Source organism: Hibiscus syriacus, unplaced genomic scaffold, assembly GCF_006381635.1.
Source record: "Hibiscus syriacus cultivar Baekdansim isolate YM2019G1 unplaced genomic scaffold, ASM638163v2 tig00112688_pilon, whole genome shotgun sequence".
Taxonomy (NCBI): Eukaryota; Viridiplantae; Streptophyta; class Magnoliopsida; order Malvales; family Malvaceae; genus Hibiscus; species Hibiscus syriacus.
This window is the reverse complement of record NW_024063384.1, coordinates 111,053-130,039: the sequence shown is the minus strand read 5'-3', so window position 1 is coordinate 130,039 and position 18,987 is coordinate 111,053. Positions and strand designations below refer to the sequence as shown.

At 33.0% G+C, this 18,987-nt stretch overlaps 3 protein-coding genes across 3 annotated transcripts; 1 reads left to right on the top strand and 2 right to left on the bottom strand.

Moving 5' to 3' along the window:
• Nucleotides 1–1,695: 1,695 nt before the first annotated feature.
• On the bottom strand, nucleotides 1,696–4,732 carry LOC120182550. The gene is made up of 7 exons (XM_039187497.1): nucleotides 4,683–4,732; nucleotides 4,375–4,462; nucleotides 4,165–4,284; nucleotides 3,993–4,071; nucleotides 3,539–3,625; nucleotides 2,480–2,542; nucleotides 1,696–2,007 (listed from the first exon to the last, which is right to left on the bottom strand). The coding sequence occupies exons 2-7, from the start codon at nucleotides 4,428–4,430 to the stop codon at nucleotides 1,930–1,932; spliced, it is 483 nt and encodes a 160-aa protein (XP_039043428.1). The 5' UTR covers nucleotides 4,431–4,462; nucleotides 4,683–4,732; the 3' UTR covers nucleotides 1,696–1,929.
• A 3,811-nt stretch (nucleotides 4,733–8,543) lies between these two features.
• Nucleotides 8,544–11,110, top strand: LOC120182587 (tubulin alpha-3 chain-like). Its single transcript, XM_039187514.1, has 5 exons — nucleotides 8,544–8,656; nucleotides 8,778–8,992; nucleotides 9,078–9,277; nucleotides 9,675–10,183; nucleotides 10,524–11,110. The coding sequence occupies exons 1-5, from the start codon at nucleotides 8,544–8,546 to the stop codon at nucleotides 10,834–10,836; spliced, it is 1,350 nt and encodes a 449-aa protein (XP_039043445.1). The 3' UTR covers nucleotides 10,837–11,110.
• A 1,943-nt stretch (nucleotides 11,111–13,053) lies between these two features.
• On the bottom strand, nucleotides 13,054–15,366 carry LOC120182545 (pentatricopeptide repeat-containing protein At3g42630). The gene is made up of 3 exons (XM_039187494.1): nucleotides 15,268–15,366; nucleotides 14,456–14,584; nucleotides 13,054–14,338 (listed from the first exon to the last, which is right to left on the bottom strand). Exons 2-3 carry the CDS (start codon nucleotides 14,564–14,566, stop codon nucleotides 13,178–13,180), a joined length of 1,272 nt encoding a protein of 423 aa, XP_039043425.1. The 5' UTR covers nucleotides 14,567–14,584; nucleotides 15,268–15,366; the 3' UTR covers nucleotides 13,054–13,177.
• Nucleotides 15,367–18,987: the final 3,621 nt, after the last annotated feature.

The window sequence follows — 18,987 nt, the reverse complement described above, 5'->3', positions numbered from 1 at the left end:
CGAAAGTGACTAAATCAGTAGTTTACCCATGAATTTATTACCGGAAAACATTGTTCCGTATCTACAAACTCAGTTTTAGATAATGGAAATGAAGAATAATCCAAGTTTAACGAATATATGCGCATGATACAGTGGGTGTAATGGAGAGAACAGATAGAAACGTATCATTTGAAAGGAGGAGATGAGAATGATAGAGCATGATATAGCCAGAGAGGTGTGATCTGCGGGAGAAGGGGATGAATGGAATGGATGAAGAAAGAAGAGGGCTTTAATAAAGGGTTTTTGATAGTTGAGACACCGAGGGAATAAAATATTCACAATAATTTTTTGGTACCAAAATGGTTTTATTTCGAGGCAAAATTGGCCAGTAAGGTATGTAGGTTTTTTATTTAGCCCTTAGTTAAAATTTATTTTGGGATCTATTATCTTTTCTACAGTAACATGAAACTCATCACGTTGAGATGATGAGTTTTAATAAAAATATTTTTTATTCTAATTTTTATTTCGATTACCCTAATAGGCTAAATAAAAAATTTGTTATCTTTATTGGGTTAAATCAATCTTATTTCAAAGTTTTCGTTTTCATTCGGTATCACCTTATCTCCCTCTTTTATTACATTTTCTTCATTTTTTAAATATTTTTATACTACTTTTGGGTGACATTTGATTCGCCAACAATAACTTTATCAATTTTTTAAAATTGTATTTTCACGTTTGGTTCGCAAAAAAATATTATTATCAGATAATAATTTATTGCCAATAATAATATTTTTTGTTTAAAATGATGAAAATGTCATTACCTCTAAATTTTTGGGTAATGAGCAATATTTACTACTTTGGACATAAATACCCTTAAAATAGTGAATTCTTTTCGTATAAATCCTTCTTAATTCTTATTCTATGTGATTTACTTAAAATTATAAATTTGATAATAATAATAATAATAATAATAATACTATACAAAGAATTTAATTTAATAAAATATTAATAAATGTGAGTAGTTAAAATTATGTTAGATTTTTAATATTTAGTATATTAATCATTTTATTATTTTATGAGGTGAAAATGTTATTATTATAAAAAATGTAATTATTTAAAATAATATTTAATTTTGAGTTATTAAAAAATATATTTTATACATTGAAAAATAATATATTTATTCACTCGAGACTACAATATTATTTTTATATTATATTATATTTCATATAAATAAATATGATACTTATAAAACTTATTTAAAAATATAAGTTCGATATACTAATTATATTAATTATATGCTAAGTGTATTTTTTTTTCTTTAAACTTAGATAGCATAACAATAAAAATATTTTTATAAATTTTCATTTAAATATTTATAATTTAATATTAAAGTTTAACTTGTTTAGAAAGAACATATATCACAATGATAATATAGTAAAATATGCATTCAAGAAATCTTATATTCCTCCAACCAAACACTGTAATCTTACATTCCTGCTTAATAAACCAAACAAGATAATACAACATTTCTAAAATAATGTTACATTCCAATAATCTTATTCTCAAAGATAATCTTACATTCGATAAGTCTACTAATATCATTTATCGACAATAATATTTTGTTCTTCTTATAGATAAGTTTGAACAATTATATTTGTAAGATATGTATGCGTTTATTATTAATTGACTATAAAAATTATAGGGTTGATAAGCATATGGATAATATATCGACGCGTCCACGTTAACTTCCCAATCGATGTTGGCTAGTGACAGTGAACCTCTGCTTAATCTATTCGACGTAATAGACGCACAACAAAAAGACATTCAACATCACAATAGACATTTTAAAAGTATAAGTATCGACGTCGGGTCAAAGTACATGTACCATTTATGATGTTATAGGAGTTGTAAATAAAAAGGAGTAAGAGATCAATATATGTCACCGAGTCTTTACTTCGGATCCGATGTCTGAACCCCGTGGCGCTTGAAGAATTCTCTAAATCCGTAAGCACTGAGATCATAATTGAACTGGATTTTATAGATGAAAGAACAGAAACCAATTAGGATATCGAATAGGAACGATGAACACGGAGAAGAAACTCATGACTAAAGAAAAGAATACTGCTTCGGCAAAACGTATGTATATTCGTTTTTTTACCAGAATTTATATGCATATACGATTGTGAAATTCTAGATCATTTTCTGGAAATAACACTCGTATCGTTATGACACCAAGTGACCAATCCATGAAACTAACAATGAGCACGTATATGCAATTTAATGTACAGAATGCTCACAAGCTAATATATGAAAAGCATTAACATAAGGACCTTTTCTTGCAGTATCTATTTATGTATATATAAGCAGATTAAATGTGTGAAAGTTCATCTGAACCAAGTTGTCATACTGAAACATATTGCAAAGCAAAAAATTCAGAACCGTTGAGGGTACCAGTGATGCTAACGAATTTTAGGGGTAAGAGGATAAAAAAAAAACTCACAGGTAGAACTTTTACAGAGTATCTTGTGATATTTGGATCAGCAACCCTCCCTTGGTTTACAGCCTGCAATAGAATTTCTTATTAAATGATAACAATGGAAATTGGACACCATATGTGGCAAGATTTCGACATCAGTATCTCCAGCAAATCATTTGCTACAAATTGACAATATTCAACATCCACAAACATGCAGGCATGAACTCTGACATTATTACAAATAGTAGACTCCAACATACACTACAACATAGGTTATGGATTAAAACATATTTTGCACTCATAAGATTCATTTGACTGCAGCTTAACCAAACCCCATATCATATCCCAACTGATAAAATGTACATTCATATTTGTTACTGGCCACAAGATGGAAATAAGAGGTTCGTAATTTCAAATTTGTTTTAATTTGGAAGTTAGCAGAAAGCAAACACTAAAGAAAAACATGCTGTGGTGGCTTTATTCTTGTCATTAACACTTTATAGCAATAGCTTAGCCTTCTTTGTTTTGACTTTTGGTTCTTTCCTACACCAACACACTGTCCCAAGTTTATGCATCATTTTTCTCACAAAATTACATGCAAAAACAGAATATACGGGAGCTATTTTTTCATTAACTTGGAAAAGAGAAGCAGTTCTGGTTATTTCTTTTCCTTCCCTTCCCTTTATTTTGCTTCACAAGATAAGTTGTTCATATAGATCATGACCAACAAGGGTGCAAAGATAGCATAATTTCATGCAAAACCTTCACAAGCAATGAGGTTTTGCAGGAGCAAACCAGAATGATTTGGCTATGTGCTCTGATTCTATAAAGGCCTACTGATTAAGAAGCCATAACTGAATCAGAAAAAGCACGGAGTAGAAAGTGCAATAGACAAATCTTATTCAGGTTATTATAGTTTTAGCAACTTTTAGGCTTATGGATGTTATACAAAAATCATGCATTCCTTGAACAACTCCGAACTAGTCAACATTAAGTTCTGGATACTTTAACCAGTTACAACAGACCACAACAAGCAAATAGCACAGTAGAGGTAGAAAATAGAAATAAAGAGAAGTAGCGTACTTGCTCTGGACTATGAAATATTTCAATGAATGGATATTCCTTCTTCTGTCGTGTTATACAAAACCCAGGATATTTTGGGCACTCAACCTGGAAGGAGAGAGCACAAGAAAAAACTAAGATGTGAGTGTAAGGAAAAAAAAGTAAACTAACATATCGTAAGTTAGCACAAATACCATCACCATATCACAGTCATCACTATAAAAAAGGGGTTGAACTAAAGTGCAATGGTAGTTTGGGTACATAAAAGCTCTTTAGAAATGGGCTTGATCAGGGGATTATGCCTCTTCAATTTCAAAAATCCCATTCCCTGATCCCCAAGGTCCAAATCCAAGGCTTCAAAGTCGAAAGTAGGTGGATATTAGCTTATGTTGGACAAGTGTTTTTTCTAAGAACAGCTGCCCTATGATGATAGTAACGACCGGTCACGTTATCAGAAGGAAAAAGGAAAAATTACGCGCATAAATTTAATATTCGGATAGAACTCAGCAGCAGCTTCCTCAAGTACTTTGTCAAGATGCTTTGTGTAGTTCCCCCTGCGATTTGAAAAACAAATATATAAAGGGTGAGCCAGGGAAGTATACAAACAAGTGTGAAAAAAATATAAGGGCTTTGGGGTTTTAGATAACCTAATAGTGAATGCAACAACAACTGGACGACCTTGATGAAGGAGCTGCACAAATTCACGCTCGGATGTGAAATGGATAACCCGTGACGGCCCAAGGTCTTTGGGATAACCAGTATAATACCTTCAAATCATTAACCAAAGTAGAAGTGTTATTCAAATGAAAATTGAATCAAAATTTGCATAAATAAAGATAAATGAAAAACAATCTTACTTGCAAGATGAACGAAGGTGCGTGATCATTCTATCAAAAAACGATTGCTCCTCCATTTTTGGAATGACAAGATGATGAATCTGAGTCACTAAACCAGAGTCTTTAAATCATTCCAAAGCTGAATGTATTTATTTTACTACACAGTCGTCTCAAAGCTCATGATATCAAAAAACTTGCTTTCAAACAAGAAGAAGATGAAAAGGAATACGATATGCAAAAGGACGATGGAGAAGAACATAAAGTTGGGACTGCTAGTATGGCAGAGACAGGGAAAAGCTAACAAAGAGCAATAGAAGAAGTATACTAACCTGGGTTTGTGTAATGAATAATGGAGGAAAATCTTTTGATTGGCCCGTATTTCAAAACACAAACAAAGGGCTCCAGTTTTCCGCCATTAACAAAAGAAAGATTAGCTCCGCTGCATTTGGTTTGGTTTGTGAGGGTAATCCATCTCCAAAACACAACTTGGACTACTCTTCTACTGGATCTTAAAACTAATTAAGCCCAGATATTGTGAATAATTGGATTTTTTTTACTGAAAAGTTAGCTTCAATGTGTACATTTTTTTGTTAGATTATCTTTTAATTTATTAAAAATTAGATTTATTTATGAATATCGTTTTATCATTCAAATATTATTTAAAATTTTTGAATCAAATTGAATTTATAAAATTCAAGTTGAATTAAATAGACTTGTTCTAGTTTTTGTTTAAATTTAAATATAATTATTTATAACGATATAACACCAATTGATTTCAATTTAAACGATTCTCTAATTATATATGATATAAATATGTATTTATTCATAATTTTTCACGTGTGTAAGTAATATTTGTAATGTTGTTTAGTAAATTAAATTTCATCTAAAATTATATAATGTATTTAGGACGTTATTTTTAAAAACAAATAATTTTGAGGATAAAGTTTTTATAGGAGAATAACGGAGTCAATGAATTTATGTGAATAAAGAATATGTAAAGATATATAATTAAAGGATAAAATTGAATGTAACATAAAGTTGAAGGACTAAATTTTAAAAAAGAAAAGAAAAGTTTGTCATCAAAAAGAGAATTTGAAGTTGTATAAGAATTAAAGTGATCGAGGATCGTGTGGTTCAAATTTGATAAAAATAGACCTAAAACAAATGAATAATTATATAAATAAAGAAATCATGTAAAGTTAAGTGACTAAATTGTAAATAGATTAATTTTATTGTTAAAAGTGGAATTGAAACTACAATAGTATTATACATTGATTGAGGAGCATGCTATTAAAATTTTGTATTAAATGAACTAAAAACAATGATGATTAAATAAAAAATTTGGGACCAAACCGTTATAATATTCAAATAACTTAGCTAAAAATCAAAACAATGTCATTTTAATTTTTAGTTTTTTCGATTATTTGTATTTTTCAAATTCAAACTCTACCCAAAATCGAAATTCGAATAAAAAAATAAGTTGACTAGAACAACTCAAACAACACGAATAACTCAATACTTTAAAAATAATTTTTTTAGTTGAATCGGGTTTTGATCACATATACCCAATACAATGAACGTTTTTCATGTAGGGATGGCAAACGGGCGGGGCGAGTGTGGATATTGCTTCCCCATTCTCATACCCACATAATATTTTCGTATCTACCACCTACCCACCACCCATAACAGGTAAAATTTTAAATTCACATCCACCCATGCGAGTACATTCTCAAAACCACCCACTACTGAACTGGACACTCACCACCTATCACGTACTCGTTTGTACCCGTTTGTACTCACATAACAGCAACTTCAAATATTACATAAGCAACAAAATATAAAACAAACACGTCTCTTAAGAAGCATGATAAAATGTTTATACCATAATATTTGGTTAAATAAATGTTTATACTCTAACATGCTATTAAACTACAAGTCATATTCTATAAAATCTTAAGATTTACATAATAATATCTGAAATTATATATAAATTCATAATGATCCAAAATTTATATGACGAGAAGTTAGTGAGTGGACAAATGTAGAGCGGGTAAGATCTCAAACCCATCACCTACCCACTACCCAAGACGGATATAACTTTTTACATCCACACTCGCTCACTACACACTAAACTTATACACATCTTCACCCCAATTAAAGTAGTTGCGGTGTGAAATATATGAAATTGTATCAGTCTACCATCCCTATTTTCATGTATTACTCATGTAAAATTTTCATTTACCTTATTGACAATATTTTTACTCATCTAATTGACGAAATTTGCTAGTCGATGACTTGATTCAAACCAAATTGAAAGTCTAATTATTTAATTGATAAAATTTTAATTTAATTATAAAAATAAAATTGATCTAATAATTTAATGATCTTAGAGATAATTCACCCTAAAAATATCATAATCTCGAAAGTTAAAATAGTTTAATATTTAAAAAAAAAAAACTTCTTTTAAATTTTAATTTATGAGTAGTAAATATGCTAATGGGATGAACTCTCAATCGACAATGTGATATTATATTTTAAAAAATTATATATTTTATAAATACAATTCTTATGAACTTCTGTTAGATTCGTATTAAAAATTCAAGTTTATATTAATTAAAAAGTTAACGTGAATATCATTTTTTAACTATAAAGCCTCTTTTTGATGACAACCAACTGATCAATTGACCTGGTTGTAATGTTTTGAAATTCAATCAAACATTTACAATATACTAATAATTGAATGACTTACGGTGTAATTTATGCTTGATTTTAAATTCCAATGTAGGGACAAGTTTGTTTTGTCGAGTCCAAGAAACCAACCCATCACCGTCTAGCCTTACCCGCTAAATGTAAATATTTTAATATCATTATTGTTATTAATGGCGATTGATGATGGTCAAAAAAATTTAGTACTAAAATCAATTATTTTTTAAAATTTAATAGTAAAATTGATAAAATCATGATTTAAGTATTACTAGCTACATAAAAAAGGATATCGTTTTGCCCGCATCATCTCAACGATGAAAAGATCTATACATATCATCGTGTTGTTAAAGTTTAACAGTCTAATGAATAATTAAAAATATGTTTAATGTAAAAATAAGTGTTCAAATTATGTCTAAAGTTAATTTTAGGTGTGTAAAGAATTTTTCGTTAAAAAATAGATGCCTAACGTTTACGACATTAAACTTTCAGCGCATGTCTTTAAATTTAATAATTAAGTGACACGTTTTAAGCTTGTAAATTTTTTTTAAAAAATCAAAAAATTTAAAATTTTATATGCATGACACATGTTATTTAACTGTGTTAAAGGTCCGTGTACCTAAAAGAATAATATTAGAAATGTTAGGCACCTATGTTTAATAAAAAAAAATAGGCACCTGAAGTTAACTTTAGGTATACTTTGGACACTTATTTTTACATTAAGTCTTAAAAATAAAATCAAACTTTAACGCTATAATTGGATTAACTAAAAATCCAGTTGTATAAACAATACATGATTTAAAGTTCAATGACATCTTATGTAGTTCAAATACTTATATACAATTTAGGATAAAACTACACGTTAGTACTCAATCATCACTTTTGTTCCATTTGGATCACCCAACTATTATTTTTTTTAAATCACACCTAGCATTACGTTTTATTTTCATTTTGGTTAAAAAACTAACATAATTGCTGGCATGTCATTTATTAAAAAATTTCTATGACGATATGACATTATCTTATGGTGATACGTCAAAATCACCGTTAATTTTTTTAATGGTATATGACCAAAATGAAACTAAAACATAACCTTAGGTATGATTTTGAAATAAAAAAGTAATTATATGACTAAAACGAAATAAAAGTGATAGTTAAAGTACTAAATGTATAGTTTACTCTATAATATAATATTCGAATTTCTCAATTTTTTAAACTCAACCCTAATTATAATAATAAGATTAACAGATCAATATTTGTCGGTTTGCCGGCCCATTTCGTAATTTCCCGAACAGAAAGGCCAGATTTTTTTGTGTAATTGTCACGTTCTCGGCCTCGGGTTCACTTCACTCCTTATCCTTTGCTTCTCCCGTAGTTCCATTCTATTTTTCATCAGATCCGATCAGATTTAGCTCAGTTGCCTTTGTATCGGATCCCCTAAATCACAGATCTTTACTCATTTTGACTAAAGCAAGAAAAAAGTAACGATGAGAGAAATTATTAGCCTCCACATTGGCCAAGCCGGTATTCAGGTCGGGAATTCCTGCTGGGAGCTTTACTGTCTCGAACACGAAATCCACCCCGATGGAACAATGCCCAGGTTTCTTTTATTATTCTTTTATTTTCTCTTTTGGGATCTAAATTCATAAACCCATTTTTCTGTTAACAAAAAAATTGGATCTTGTAATGGCATTGAAGTAGTTTTATTGGTGTGATTGCAGTGATACGTCAGTGGGTGTGGCGCACGATGCTTTCAACACTTTCTTCAGCGAAACGGGCTCGGGAAAGCACGTTCCGAGAGCTGTGTTTGTGGATCTGGAACCCACTGTCATCGATGAAATTAGAACCGGTCCTTACCGGCAACTTTTCCACCCCGAGCAGCTTATTTCTGGGAAGGAAGATGCTGCTAATAATTTTGCCAGAGGCCACTATACGAGTAAGAAAACATCATTTTCCCCTGTGCTTAACTTCGTTGTCGTTGTTTGTTGGCTTACATTGATTAGCTTTGTGTTTTTCTGCAGTTGGCAAGGAAATTGTGGATCTATGCCTTGACCGAGTTAGGAAGTTAGCTGATAACTGCACTGGGTTGCAAGGGTTTATGGTGTTTAATGCTGTCGGCGGTGGAACCGGATCCGGTCTGGGATCTTTGTTGTTGGAGCGTTTGTCGGTAGATTATGGAAAGAAATCAAAGCTTGGGTTCACCATCTATCCTTCACCGCAGGTAATTGACTGTTTTGATTACTGCTAACTCATGAACATCTCCATTTTCAGTATGCCATATCTACTTTATATTTAGCCTTTGAAACAATTTTGTAGGTGTAATTTATAGGATCACTTATGTTAACTTAGTTAAGTAGTTCTAACTTCTAAGGTAACGGTCGGTACCAATTTGTGCATATATTACTTGGCATGAAATTCTGAAGTTGATTTTTTTTTTGGAAAATAAGTCATGTATACACGTTGAGACAGATTTTGCTTTAAAAACTATTCAATGGAGTTAGCGTAACTGGCTTAGTCTGTTAATTATAGAAGTTCGATGGTAAATTTGATGAGATCAAAGGTTTTTTGACGCACGTGAAAGTTGATGAACTCAAGGTTTTCTCTTGTTACATTTGAAGGTCTCAACAGCAGTTGTAGAGCCTTACAATAGCGTTCTGTCCACACATTCTCTTCTTGAGCATACAGATGTGGCTGTGCTCTTGGACAATGAAGCTATTTATGACATATGCCGAAGATCCCTTGATATCGAGAGGCCAACTTACACCAATTTGAACCGATTGATATCTCAAACCATTTCGTCCTTGACGACTTCTTTGAGGTTTGATGGAGCCATTAATGTGGACATTACAGAGTTCCAAACCAATCTTGTTCCATATCCTCGTATCCATTTCATGCTCTCTTCATATGCTCCTGTTATCTCAGCTGAGAAAGCATACCATGAACAGTTATCAGTTCCTGAAATCACAAATGCCGTGTTTGAGCCCTCAAGCATGATGGCGAAGTGCGACCCTAGGCATGGGAAGTACATGGCATGCTGCCTGATGTATCGTGGTGATGTTGTGCCCAAGGATGTTAATGCGGCTGTTGCTACTATCAAAACAAAGAGGACTGTGCAGTTTGTTGACTGGTAAAGAGCATTTCTACTTCTTTGTAGCTCAACGACTAGAAAAAGAAATGGTTTTGATTATTACTTTTTAAATCTCTTGTGCTAAAAGTCAAATTGTCCTGGTCATCAGTTATTTTCCTCTTTGAATGCTCAAGTTCTTTATGAACAATTACGAATATCCTATGCATCTCATGCTATGCCAACAATATACTAGGGCATCGATATTTACTCCTTTAGGAGATTATAGATATTATAGAATGCAGACATATGATTTGCTAATGTACTGCAGCACATTATGTTGAATTTACCATAGTACTTGTGCCCAATACCTTGTTGTCTGAAAATTCTTTGGAGTGTTCAGGTGCCCAACTGGTTTCAAATGCGGTATCAACTATCAGCCCCCAACTGTTGTTCCTGGAGGAGATCTTGCTAAGGTGCAGCGAGCTGTTTGCATGATAAGCAATAACACAGCAGTGGCCGAGGTTTTTGCAAGGATTGACCACAAGTTTGATCTCATGTACTCGAAGAGAGCTTTTGTGCATTGGTATGTTGGTGAGGGGATGGAAGAAGGTGAGTTCTCTGAAGCCCGTGAGGATCTGGCTGCTCTTGAGAAGGATTATGAAGAAGTTGGTGCCGAAGGCGGAGATGATGAAGAGGAAGGTGAAGAATATTGATCTACTTCCTTCAAAGCATTTGTTTCGAATATTAGTTTATCGTAGTAGGGTATTCCCGACCGCATTCCTATATCATTCCAATTGTTCTTTCTTGTGTGTGTTGTAAGATTTCCAGATTGTGCCTGTCACATGCGTAGAGTCTTTTCTTGCTATCAATGAAATAAATTTAGAGTTGTGTTTGAATGTCATTTTGTTAAAATTGTTGTCATTGGCTTGTGAAGATGCTTAATAGGAACGTGAATAGCCTTATATGCTATCGTTCTGTTTTCTTATTTAGAACTGCCATGTTTGTGGGTTTTGTAAGATGATTGTCTAAGCCATTTTATGCTTATTATTTTAGATTCTGTTTCATGTTATTTTTGTCAGAAATGCCTTCGTTTATGAAAGATGCTTTGTAGGCACAAGAATAGCCTAATGACAATGTTAAATACTTTTTGTTGCCATTGTGGTTGTATCATCAGATGAATGAATAATATAAGTTGAAGAATTATTTGAATAAATATATTAATATCATACAACACTCGGTTCCCGCCCGAGTATCATAAGATATATGATTGACAAAGTTTAGCTTAGCAATTATTTAAACCCTATCCAAATCAAGTAAAATCATGTATATATGGAGAATGCTTGAATTCTTTTTTAACCAGACCTTAACCAACCTATCCATGAATATCTTGTTGCACTTCTACTCTTATCAAAATAGGAGTGGATCATATCATCAAATGAATATAAGTTGAAGAATTATTTGAATAAATATATTAAAAACACAATATTCAATCGTACAACACTCACTCGCATGATTATCATAAGAGATATGATTGACTCAGGTTTAGCAACTATTTAAGCCCTATGCAAATTAAGTAAAAGCATGTATATATGGAGAATACATGAATTCTCTTTGAACCAGACCTTAACCAGCCAGCCCATCCATGAACATCTTGTTTCACTTCTGCAAGGTCAGAAAAAGAAAACAAGTTATGCATCATTAATTGTTATTAAGAGTGGGTTTGTTGGCTATTTGTCATGGTTTATGGTAGGGAGTGTTGGTACCTGGGATTGTACAACACCAACTAATTGAGGATTTGGTGTACCCACTTGGATTCTACTTGTGCTTCATCTTCATCATCAGTTCTGGTGAGGAGGATGAATGGCTTAGTGGGGTGGTGGTCCATTCCTTTTCCGCATATGCTCTCCACCAGCTCACTCGAAACATCATACAAATGCACCGCCTTCAAATGGGTTTGATGTTTCCAACCGTTTGGCAATTGCCTCAACTCCTTGCATGCCATAACGTTAAGTTCTTTAAGGCCAGGCATCATGCCATCCTCTATCACAATCTCCTTCAGTTCTGATAATCCCCTTAAATATAAGCGCTGAAGCTTTTTGAACCCTTCAACAAAACATAGGTGCTCTCCCACAAATGCATTTTTCGCGAGATCGAGTTGCACCAGATTGGGCAATGTCTGAATGTGAGAAATTGCATCTTCCCCCAGTTCAGACTTCTGTAGGGACAAGAATTTAAGATTGACTAGGGTGTTAAACCAATGTGGAACTTTTCCCAATTTCCCAACTAGAAAAAGCTTCTCAAGGTAAGGAGGGGCTGATGGAAGAGCATCCAGCTTTAGTGCAAACTGGGGTTGTGAATTCAACCGTAAGTAATGAAGGTATTGCATTCTTTGAATAGAGATGCACAATTGCTCTTCATCGGCTTCTATCAATCCACCAAGCTCAATGCTTCTCAATTGTTCCATTCTTTAAGTTTAATTAACAATTCACTCGTTAATCTGACGTGTAGAACCTGCAAACTCTTTATCGTACAAATATATGGGGGTACATCTATGCTCTTGGCCATTTTAGCAGGGTCGGCAATGCAAGGGAACTTCACAAGCTCAACATCTGCGTTTTCCTCTTCGTAGTTATCATATTCTTTGTTCTTTATGGCAGTACAGAAGTGATATTACATCAACTCTAGTGGATAGCAGTCAGCATAGGAGTGGAGCTGGACGATGGGTAAAATTGAGAGGGATTGTTGATGTTGGAGTTAATATCATCATCTACAAGAATATTTTGTCCACCAGCAGCTTCATTCTGGGTTTCGATTGGAGTCTGGCAGTTCAACTCATCCTAACCAATTGGGAAATCAGGTGGTGATTCCTCTTGCTCCTTCAATGTGCTTCAAATGGATCTTTTGATTGCTTCATCAAATTATCTGCTTTTGGAGTTCATCACAATTCTAGGGAAATAATACATTAACAAAAGATTAAAATGGAAGAATGGAAATAATATAATGCTATCCACCAACCAGAAAAATCATATCTGAACACAAATAGCATACAACTATTTAGTAATTCCAAAATATTTGGTTCCTTCGAAATTGTTTTTTGAGATAAACTGCAATTAGCTGCCTATAAGTCCATTTCTTTTGTCTCTTAAACTCCATAAATGCCTCTGAACTTGACTGGAAGTCCCCTTTACCCATAGCCTCAAACACAAGTGGATCTGTTAATGTTAGTGGAGAATCATCGGCATTCATATTGTTCAAAATGAAATCCAGATTTCCTCCAAGTCTTCTATCCAAGTATGCATCTACAAAACATCCATAAGTTACCAAATCAGGAACGATGCTTTCATGTTTCATGTGTTCAAGGCTGAGATGAAGATCCCAGAACATAGACATTCTTGAGAAGGCCAAAGCTCTTATATTGAATGTAGTCAAATCAGGAAGGAAGCCAGAATCCAACATTTTCAGAAACTGTCTCTGCAGGGTTTTCATCTTGAAATTGGAAGCATAAGATAATAGCAAGAGATTCCATAAGAGATTGCCTATATCTGTCCTCCCAAGACCCACACCATCTAAAAATTCACCCAACTTGTAGAACTTCCCTTCCTTGATGTAGACGACTGACATTGCTCTGATTCCTTCTTCGTCTATCAGATGTCTAGATCTTTTAAGGCGGACATACGCAGCCTCCATCTTAGTTAAGGAACCAAAAATGCTATAATACCTAATAAAGGCATTTCCGGTGGCAGAATCTATAGGCAAACCCTTTAAAACCATCTCCTTCAATGTATTCTCCATCAAATCAAGCTGACCATGCTTTCCAAAGCAAGAGATAGCCACTGGATACACTTGGGGTAACAAGTTAAACCTGTGCAGAATTATTTGATCCAAAATTTTCAGTACTTGGTGAAAATGCCCCATCTTTCCATAAGCATCCATGAATTTTGAAACCAGAGGAATAGCAGGCATAAAAGATGAAGTATTTAACATTTCCTCCCATATTGCCTCAGCATGAGGGAAAAACCCATTATCTGCAAAACAAAGCAGGAGAGCAGAAAGGGTATCACTGTTGGGCATAAAACCTTCAGAATTTAACTCGAGTAAAAGTTGATGAGCAACATGAGGCATCCTTTTTCTAGCTAAGGTTTGAACCAATGAAGCACAATCTACCAAGTTGTCCCTCCTAAGGATACATCCTTCCCTCTTCCATTGTCGGATCATCTGCTCCAAGAGAAACCCGACAACCAAGTAAACAAAAACAAATAGATAAAATCAATTGAAATGGAAGATAGAAGCGCAATAATTCTTGACAATGAAGAAGGAAGCATTTAATATCACCTTTCGGGGAAGAGGTGCATTACTGCTTAAGTTTGTTGAAGAAGGGTTGGATTTGAGAGAGGTAATAGGGAATGCAAAAGGTGTTCTCTTGAGTAGCCACTGAGTTTCCATATTGTACTAAACTCAAGTCTGAGAGAAAGAGAAAACGAAATCAGTTAAAAGTGCATAAACTTCTTTCCATGTTGGTGCTAAAGGGCTCATTAGGTGTTTCTCAATAAAACAAGAGACTAATATCCAAAGAAGAAATGAAGTCTCTAATAGGAATATGGACGACATCTCATTGGCAACCTATGATGAGGGACGGACATAGAATTTTATGTTAGGAGGTGCGAACTTAAGAATTTGTATTAGAAATTAAAGGAGTGCGAAACTAGAAAAATTAAGAGTTGTGAAATTAAATTATCAATAGAAAATACAAATAAAACACCTAAACTATATGAGAATTTGAAATTTGCAAGGTACAACCGCACTCCCAAACACACCTCGATTCATCCCTGTCTATGACAGCATTGTTCCTGATTTGGTAACTTAAGGATGCGTTATTGATGCTTATGATTAGATCACGTAAAGGCTTGGAAGATGAATAACAAGTCAGAAGTTCAATTCATTCTTTTTCCCATTTTTTGTTCACAAACTAACCCTATAATCACTCTGGATAGATATTCATATCTCCGGCGTCCCTGAGTGCATTACTTTCACAATTCCATACACCAAAATATAACAGAGTGGTGCAGAGGCAGAGAGCAAGCAGATAATTCAAAATCTCAAGACTTACAAGTCCTTAAGTTAAACTTTAGGGTTTCTAAAATTACCTTATTTAATTTGCTGGTCTGTCGGGAACCTGAAGGCATGGGATGGGAGGTACCGGGTCGGAAGGAAGAGGTGAGAGGCAGGGGATGCTTGTAGAGAGATGACAGAACTTTAAAAAGGTTAAAATTGCTCTACAATTCCTTTTACTCTTTGAATATTAAATTTTACTCATTCTACTTTTATTTCGAAAGATTTAATCCTTTATCTTTTGGGTCTAAAAACTTAAATTTACTTTTTATAAAAAAATATTAAAAATATAAAAAATTATGAATAATAATACAAATCATAAAGAAATTATTTCAAAAAATCCTTAAAATACAGAAGAAATAAATAAATCTACAAAAGTTAGAAATACAAACAACAACAACAAAACCCAATTCCCATATGCAATGGGGTAAGGAGAGGTAAGGTAGTAGACTGCCCCCAATGCCTGGTTGAGAGAAGCTTTCGTGGAAGACCTCCGACAGTCAAAAAATTAAAAATAAAGGTAAAATACAATGCATGTATAAATAAATAAATAAATAAATACATAGTTGAAACAACATTCATATGCAGTCTACATATGCGCGTCTGTAATGGGAAGTAATCCCTGCAAATAAATCCATGCGTAAAAAGGCTCTGCATATAGACAGAAACGTAAGACCCGACTAAAAAAAAAAAGAGGAAACCTGAAGAGAATGATACATAGAAGTTAACGATAACAAGCAACGAGAAAGAATAAAGTCAAATGTGTTAAAACCTAAACTAAGGTAACATTTCTCCGCTACCATAGTTCTAAACCTTCAAAAATTCCAATGACAGAAACGTATAAAAAATAAAAGTCATTGAAATTTCTACAAAGGCATTAAACACAGACAGAGGTGATACCCCATATGGATGTAACCCACACTACTATGCTACCATGGTTTTAAGTCTCTATATTTTCCTATCAGAAGTCATGTACTCGGTAAGGGCTAAATCTTTCAAATCAGATCTCAACCTGTCTTCCCACTTCCGCCTTGGTCGTCCTCTCCTTCTCACCTTGGTCGCCTTGGTGTCTCCAACTGTAGTTATGACGTATGTAGTAGATATGCAGTACATATTACGAATCGCCCAGATATAACCAGTTGAGATCCGTCTCGTTTCCAAGGTCTTCCAGATTGTATCGCGGGGAACGCTATCATAAGACTTCTCAAGGTCAATGAACGCCATGTGAAGATCTCTATTTTTTCCCCTTTATTTCTCCATAAGCCGTCGAAGTAGATGAATCACCTCCGTAGTAGACCTGTCTGGCATAAAGCCAAATTGATTTTCCGAAACCCTAGTAAACTGTCTCAACCTAACCTCTATCACCCTTTCCCATAGCTTCATGGTATGACTGAGTAGTTTAATATCATTGTAGTTTACAAAAACATGAAAATAGAAATAATTAGGTGACTACATAGTTAGTAGGGATGGCAACGGGCCGGGTTCGGGCCGGGTATTGGTCCCCCCGTCCCCGTCCCCATTTAAAAAATGGGTACCCGTCCCCATTTAAAAAACTACGGGGATTTAAACGGGGATCCCCATCGAGTAATCGGGGAAAACCGCGGGGAAACGGGTATCCCCGTTTAGCATAAACATTTATTTAAACGGGTATCGGTAGGGTTGTTCATTCGGTTAATTTGGTGGCCGAACCGACCGAACTACCATTAACCGAATTAATCAAAAAAAATTCTTTAACCGTTAATAGAACCAAATTTTTTTTTCGAAAATATTAACCGAACCGAATAAATTTCGGTTAATTTTTGAATTAACCAAATTTTTTTAGAATTTTCGAATTTAATACTAGAGAGCAGCTGCTGTTCCATTTGCTAGGGAAAAACGTGATGTTGGTATAGGTCCCGAGGCTGATTTTAATATGGCTAATTCACACGCTTCGCTTTGTCAGAGGAACGTTAAAGCTTGTGTAATGGAGACAGCTTGTATGAGGTTATTGGAATGCGAGGTGAAAAAGAGGGTTGCTGTCGAAGAGTCGAAGACAATATGCAAGTTGCATTGATTTTAAATTATGCTGGACATATTTTCCAGCTTGCCAATGCTAGTGGTGGGCTTCAGGTGTGTAATGGTGTACTGGACGAGGACCATGCAGCAAATACACGTTCGTTGGAAGTGGCACAATACCAGCAAACCAACCAGACTTTTCCCATTTAACTAGACAATGTTTGTCTATTAAAAGATATTAAAGGTTTACACGTGATTGCAAACAAGAAGTGTAAGCACTATTTTCACTATTAAAAGAAAAAAAGAATATTATGAGACAACGAAAATTGAGGTAAATTCTAGAAATTGAAGCGGGGACAACGTTTTAAAGTGGGGCAGTATGGGGTGAAAAAAATAATAAAAAATATTTAAGGGTTAATTTAAAATATGTTATTAATATTATATATAAAAAAAATAATTATTTTTAATATTTATCGGGCCGGGTAATCGGGGCGGGGATTACCAAACCCGTCCCCGTCCCCGTTTAACATAAACGGGTTTTCCCCGTCCCCATTTATCATCCCCAAACCTAACCCGTTAAATTCAATTTTCGATTTTCCCATCAAATTCGGGATTTTTTTGCCATCCCTAATAGTTAGAGTACCCTAAATATTCTCACTTACCTTATTGTATATATTATCTCGTGAGGTGAATGACGCGTATAAAAGAATGGGTAAAATACACCAAATCACTTAATTATTAGTTCAGTTATAAATTTGTCACACTTTTCTTTAAAAGTTATAATTTAATTATTTAATTAAAATATTATTACAAATAAATCATGCAGTCGGTTAAAATTAAAATAGTCTTCTAATGTGACTACCATAATAACAATTTTAATCACTAAGATGTATAAATTATATAAATTTAATCTTAATTTAAAACAATTCAATTAATTAATTTTAATTATTCAATTTAAAAAATTATTAATTTAATTTTATTGTGATATTTTCTAAACAAATGAGTCCATAAGATCAAAGTAGCAATTTGACAATTGTATATTTGTATTCTATTATAAAATAACAACAAACTATTGTTATTCTATCAAGAAAATAACATAAAATTAGTGTAACATTTATAGGAGAAAATCAAAGACTAATTTGAAAATTTTTTTAATATAAAAATTAAGCTTATTGAATTGTTTTAATATATATCAAATTAACAGAATACATAAGTTTTAAAGAGTAAAATTATTATTATATATGGTCACATCAGTATTGCGTCTAATATTGTATTTAATTAAATAAATAAATTATAATATTTTAAAATAATATATATGGGTAAAATATATCGTTTAATACTTAAACTATCAGTTTTGGTCCGTTTTAATATATAAAATTTCATTTTTTTAAAACCTAAGTATGGTTTAGGTACTAAACTTAAACTTTCAATATTTTCAACACTTAAGTCTTGGTACTAAAAATGAAACAAAAACTAAACTTTAGGTATGATATTGAAAGAATTGAAAGTTTAGGTACTAAAACGAATCATGACCGATAGTTTAGGTACTAAATATGTAGTTTACCCTACATTTATTATGAAACTAAGGGTAAACCACACGTATAGTCACTTATCTTTCATATTTGTATACTTTTACCCACCAAATTCAAAAAGATTAAGTTTTTATCACTTACGTTATCGTTTTATTATGTTTTAGTCACTAATAAGTTTAATGTGTTAATTTGATAATATGACGCATTAATAAAAATATTTAATTTCTA

Coding starts and splice junctions, on each gene's coding strand:
- LOC120182550 (XM_039187497.1), bottom strand. CDS start 4,430: ATGGAGGAGCAATCGTTTTTTGATAGAATGATCACGCACCTTCGTTCA. Junction 4,072..4,164: donor GTTGTTGCATTCACTATTAG/GTTATCTAAAAC, acceptor TTCAAATCGCAG/GGGGAACTACACAAAGCATC. Junction 2,008..2,479: donor ACTCTGTAAAAGTTCTACCT/GTGAGTTTTTTT, acceptor TATAAAATCCAG/TTCAATTATGATCTCAGTGC.
- LOC120182587 (XM_039187514.1), top strand. CDS start 8,544: ATGAGAGAAATTATTAGCCTCCACATTGGCCAAGCCGGTATTCAGGTC. Junction 8,993..9,077: donor TGCCAGAGGCCACTATACGA/GTAAGAAAACAT, acceptor GTTTTTCTGCAG/TTGGCAAGGAAATTGTGGAT. Junction 10,184..10,523: donor ACTGTGCAGTTTGTTGACTG/GTAAAGAGCATT, acceptor TGGAGTGTTCAG/GTGCCCAACTGGTTTCAAAT.
- LOC120182545 (XM_039187494.1), bottom strand. CDS start 14,566: ATGGAAACTCAGTGGCTACTCAAGAGAACACCTTTTGCATTCCCTATT. Junction 14,339..14,455: donor ATGCACCTCTTCCCCGAAAG/GTGATATTAAAT, acceptor CTCTTGGAGCAG/ATGATCCGACAATGGAAGAG.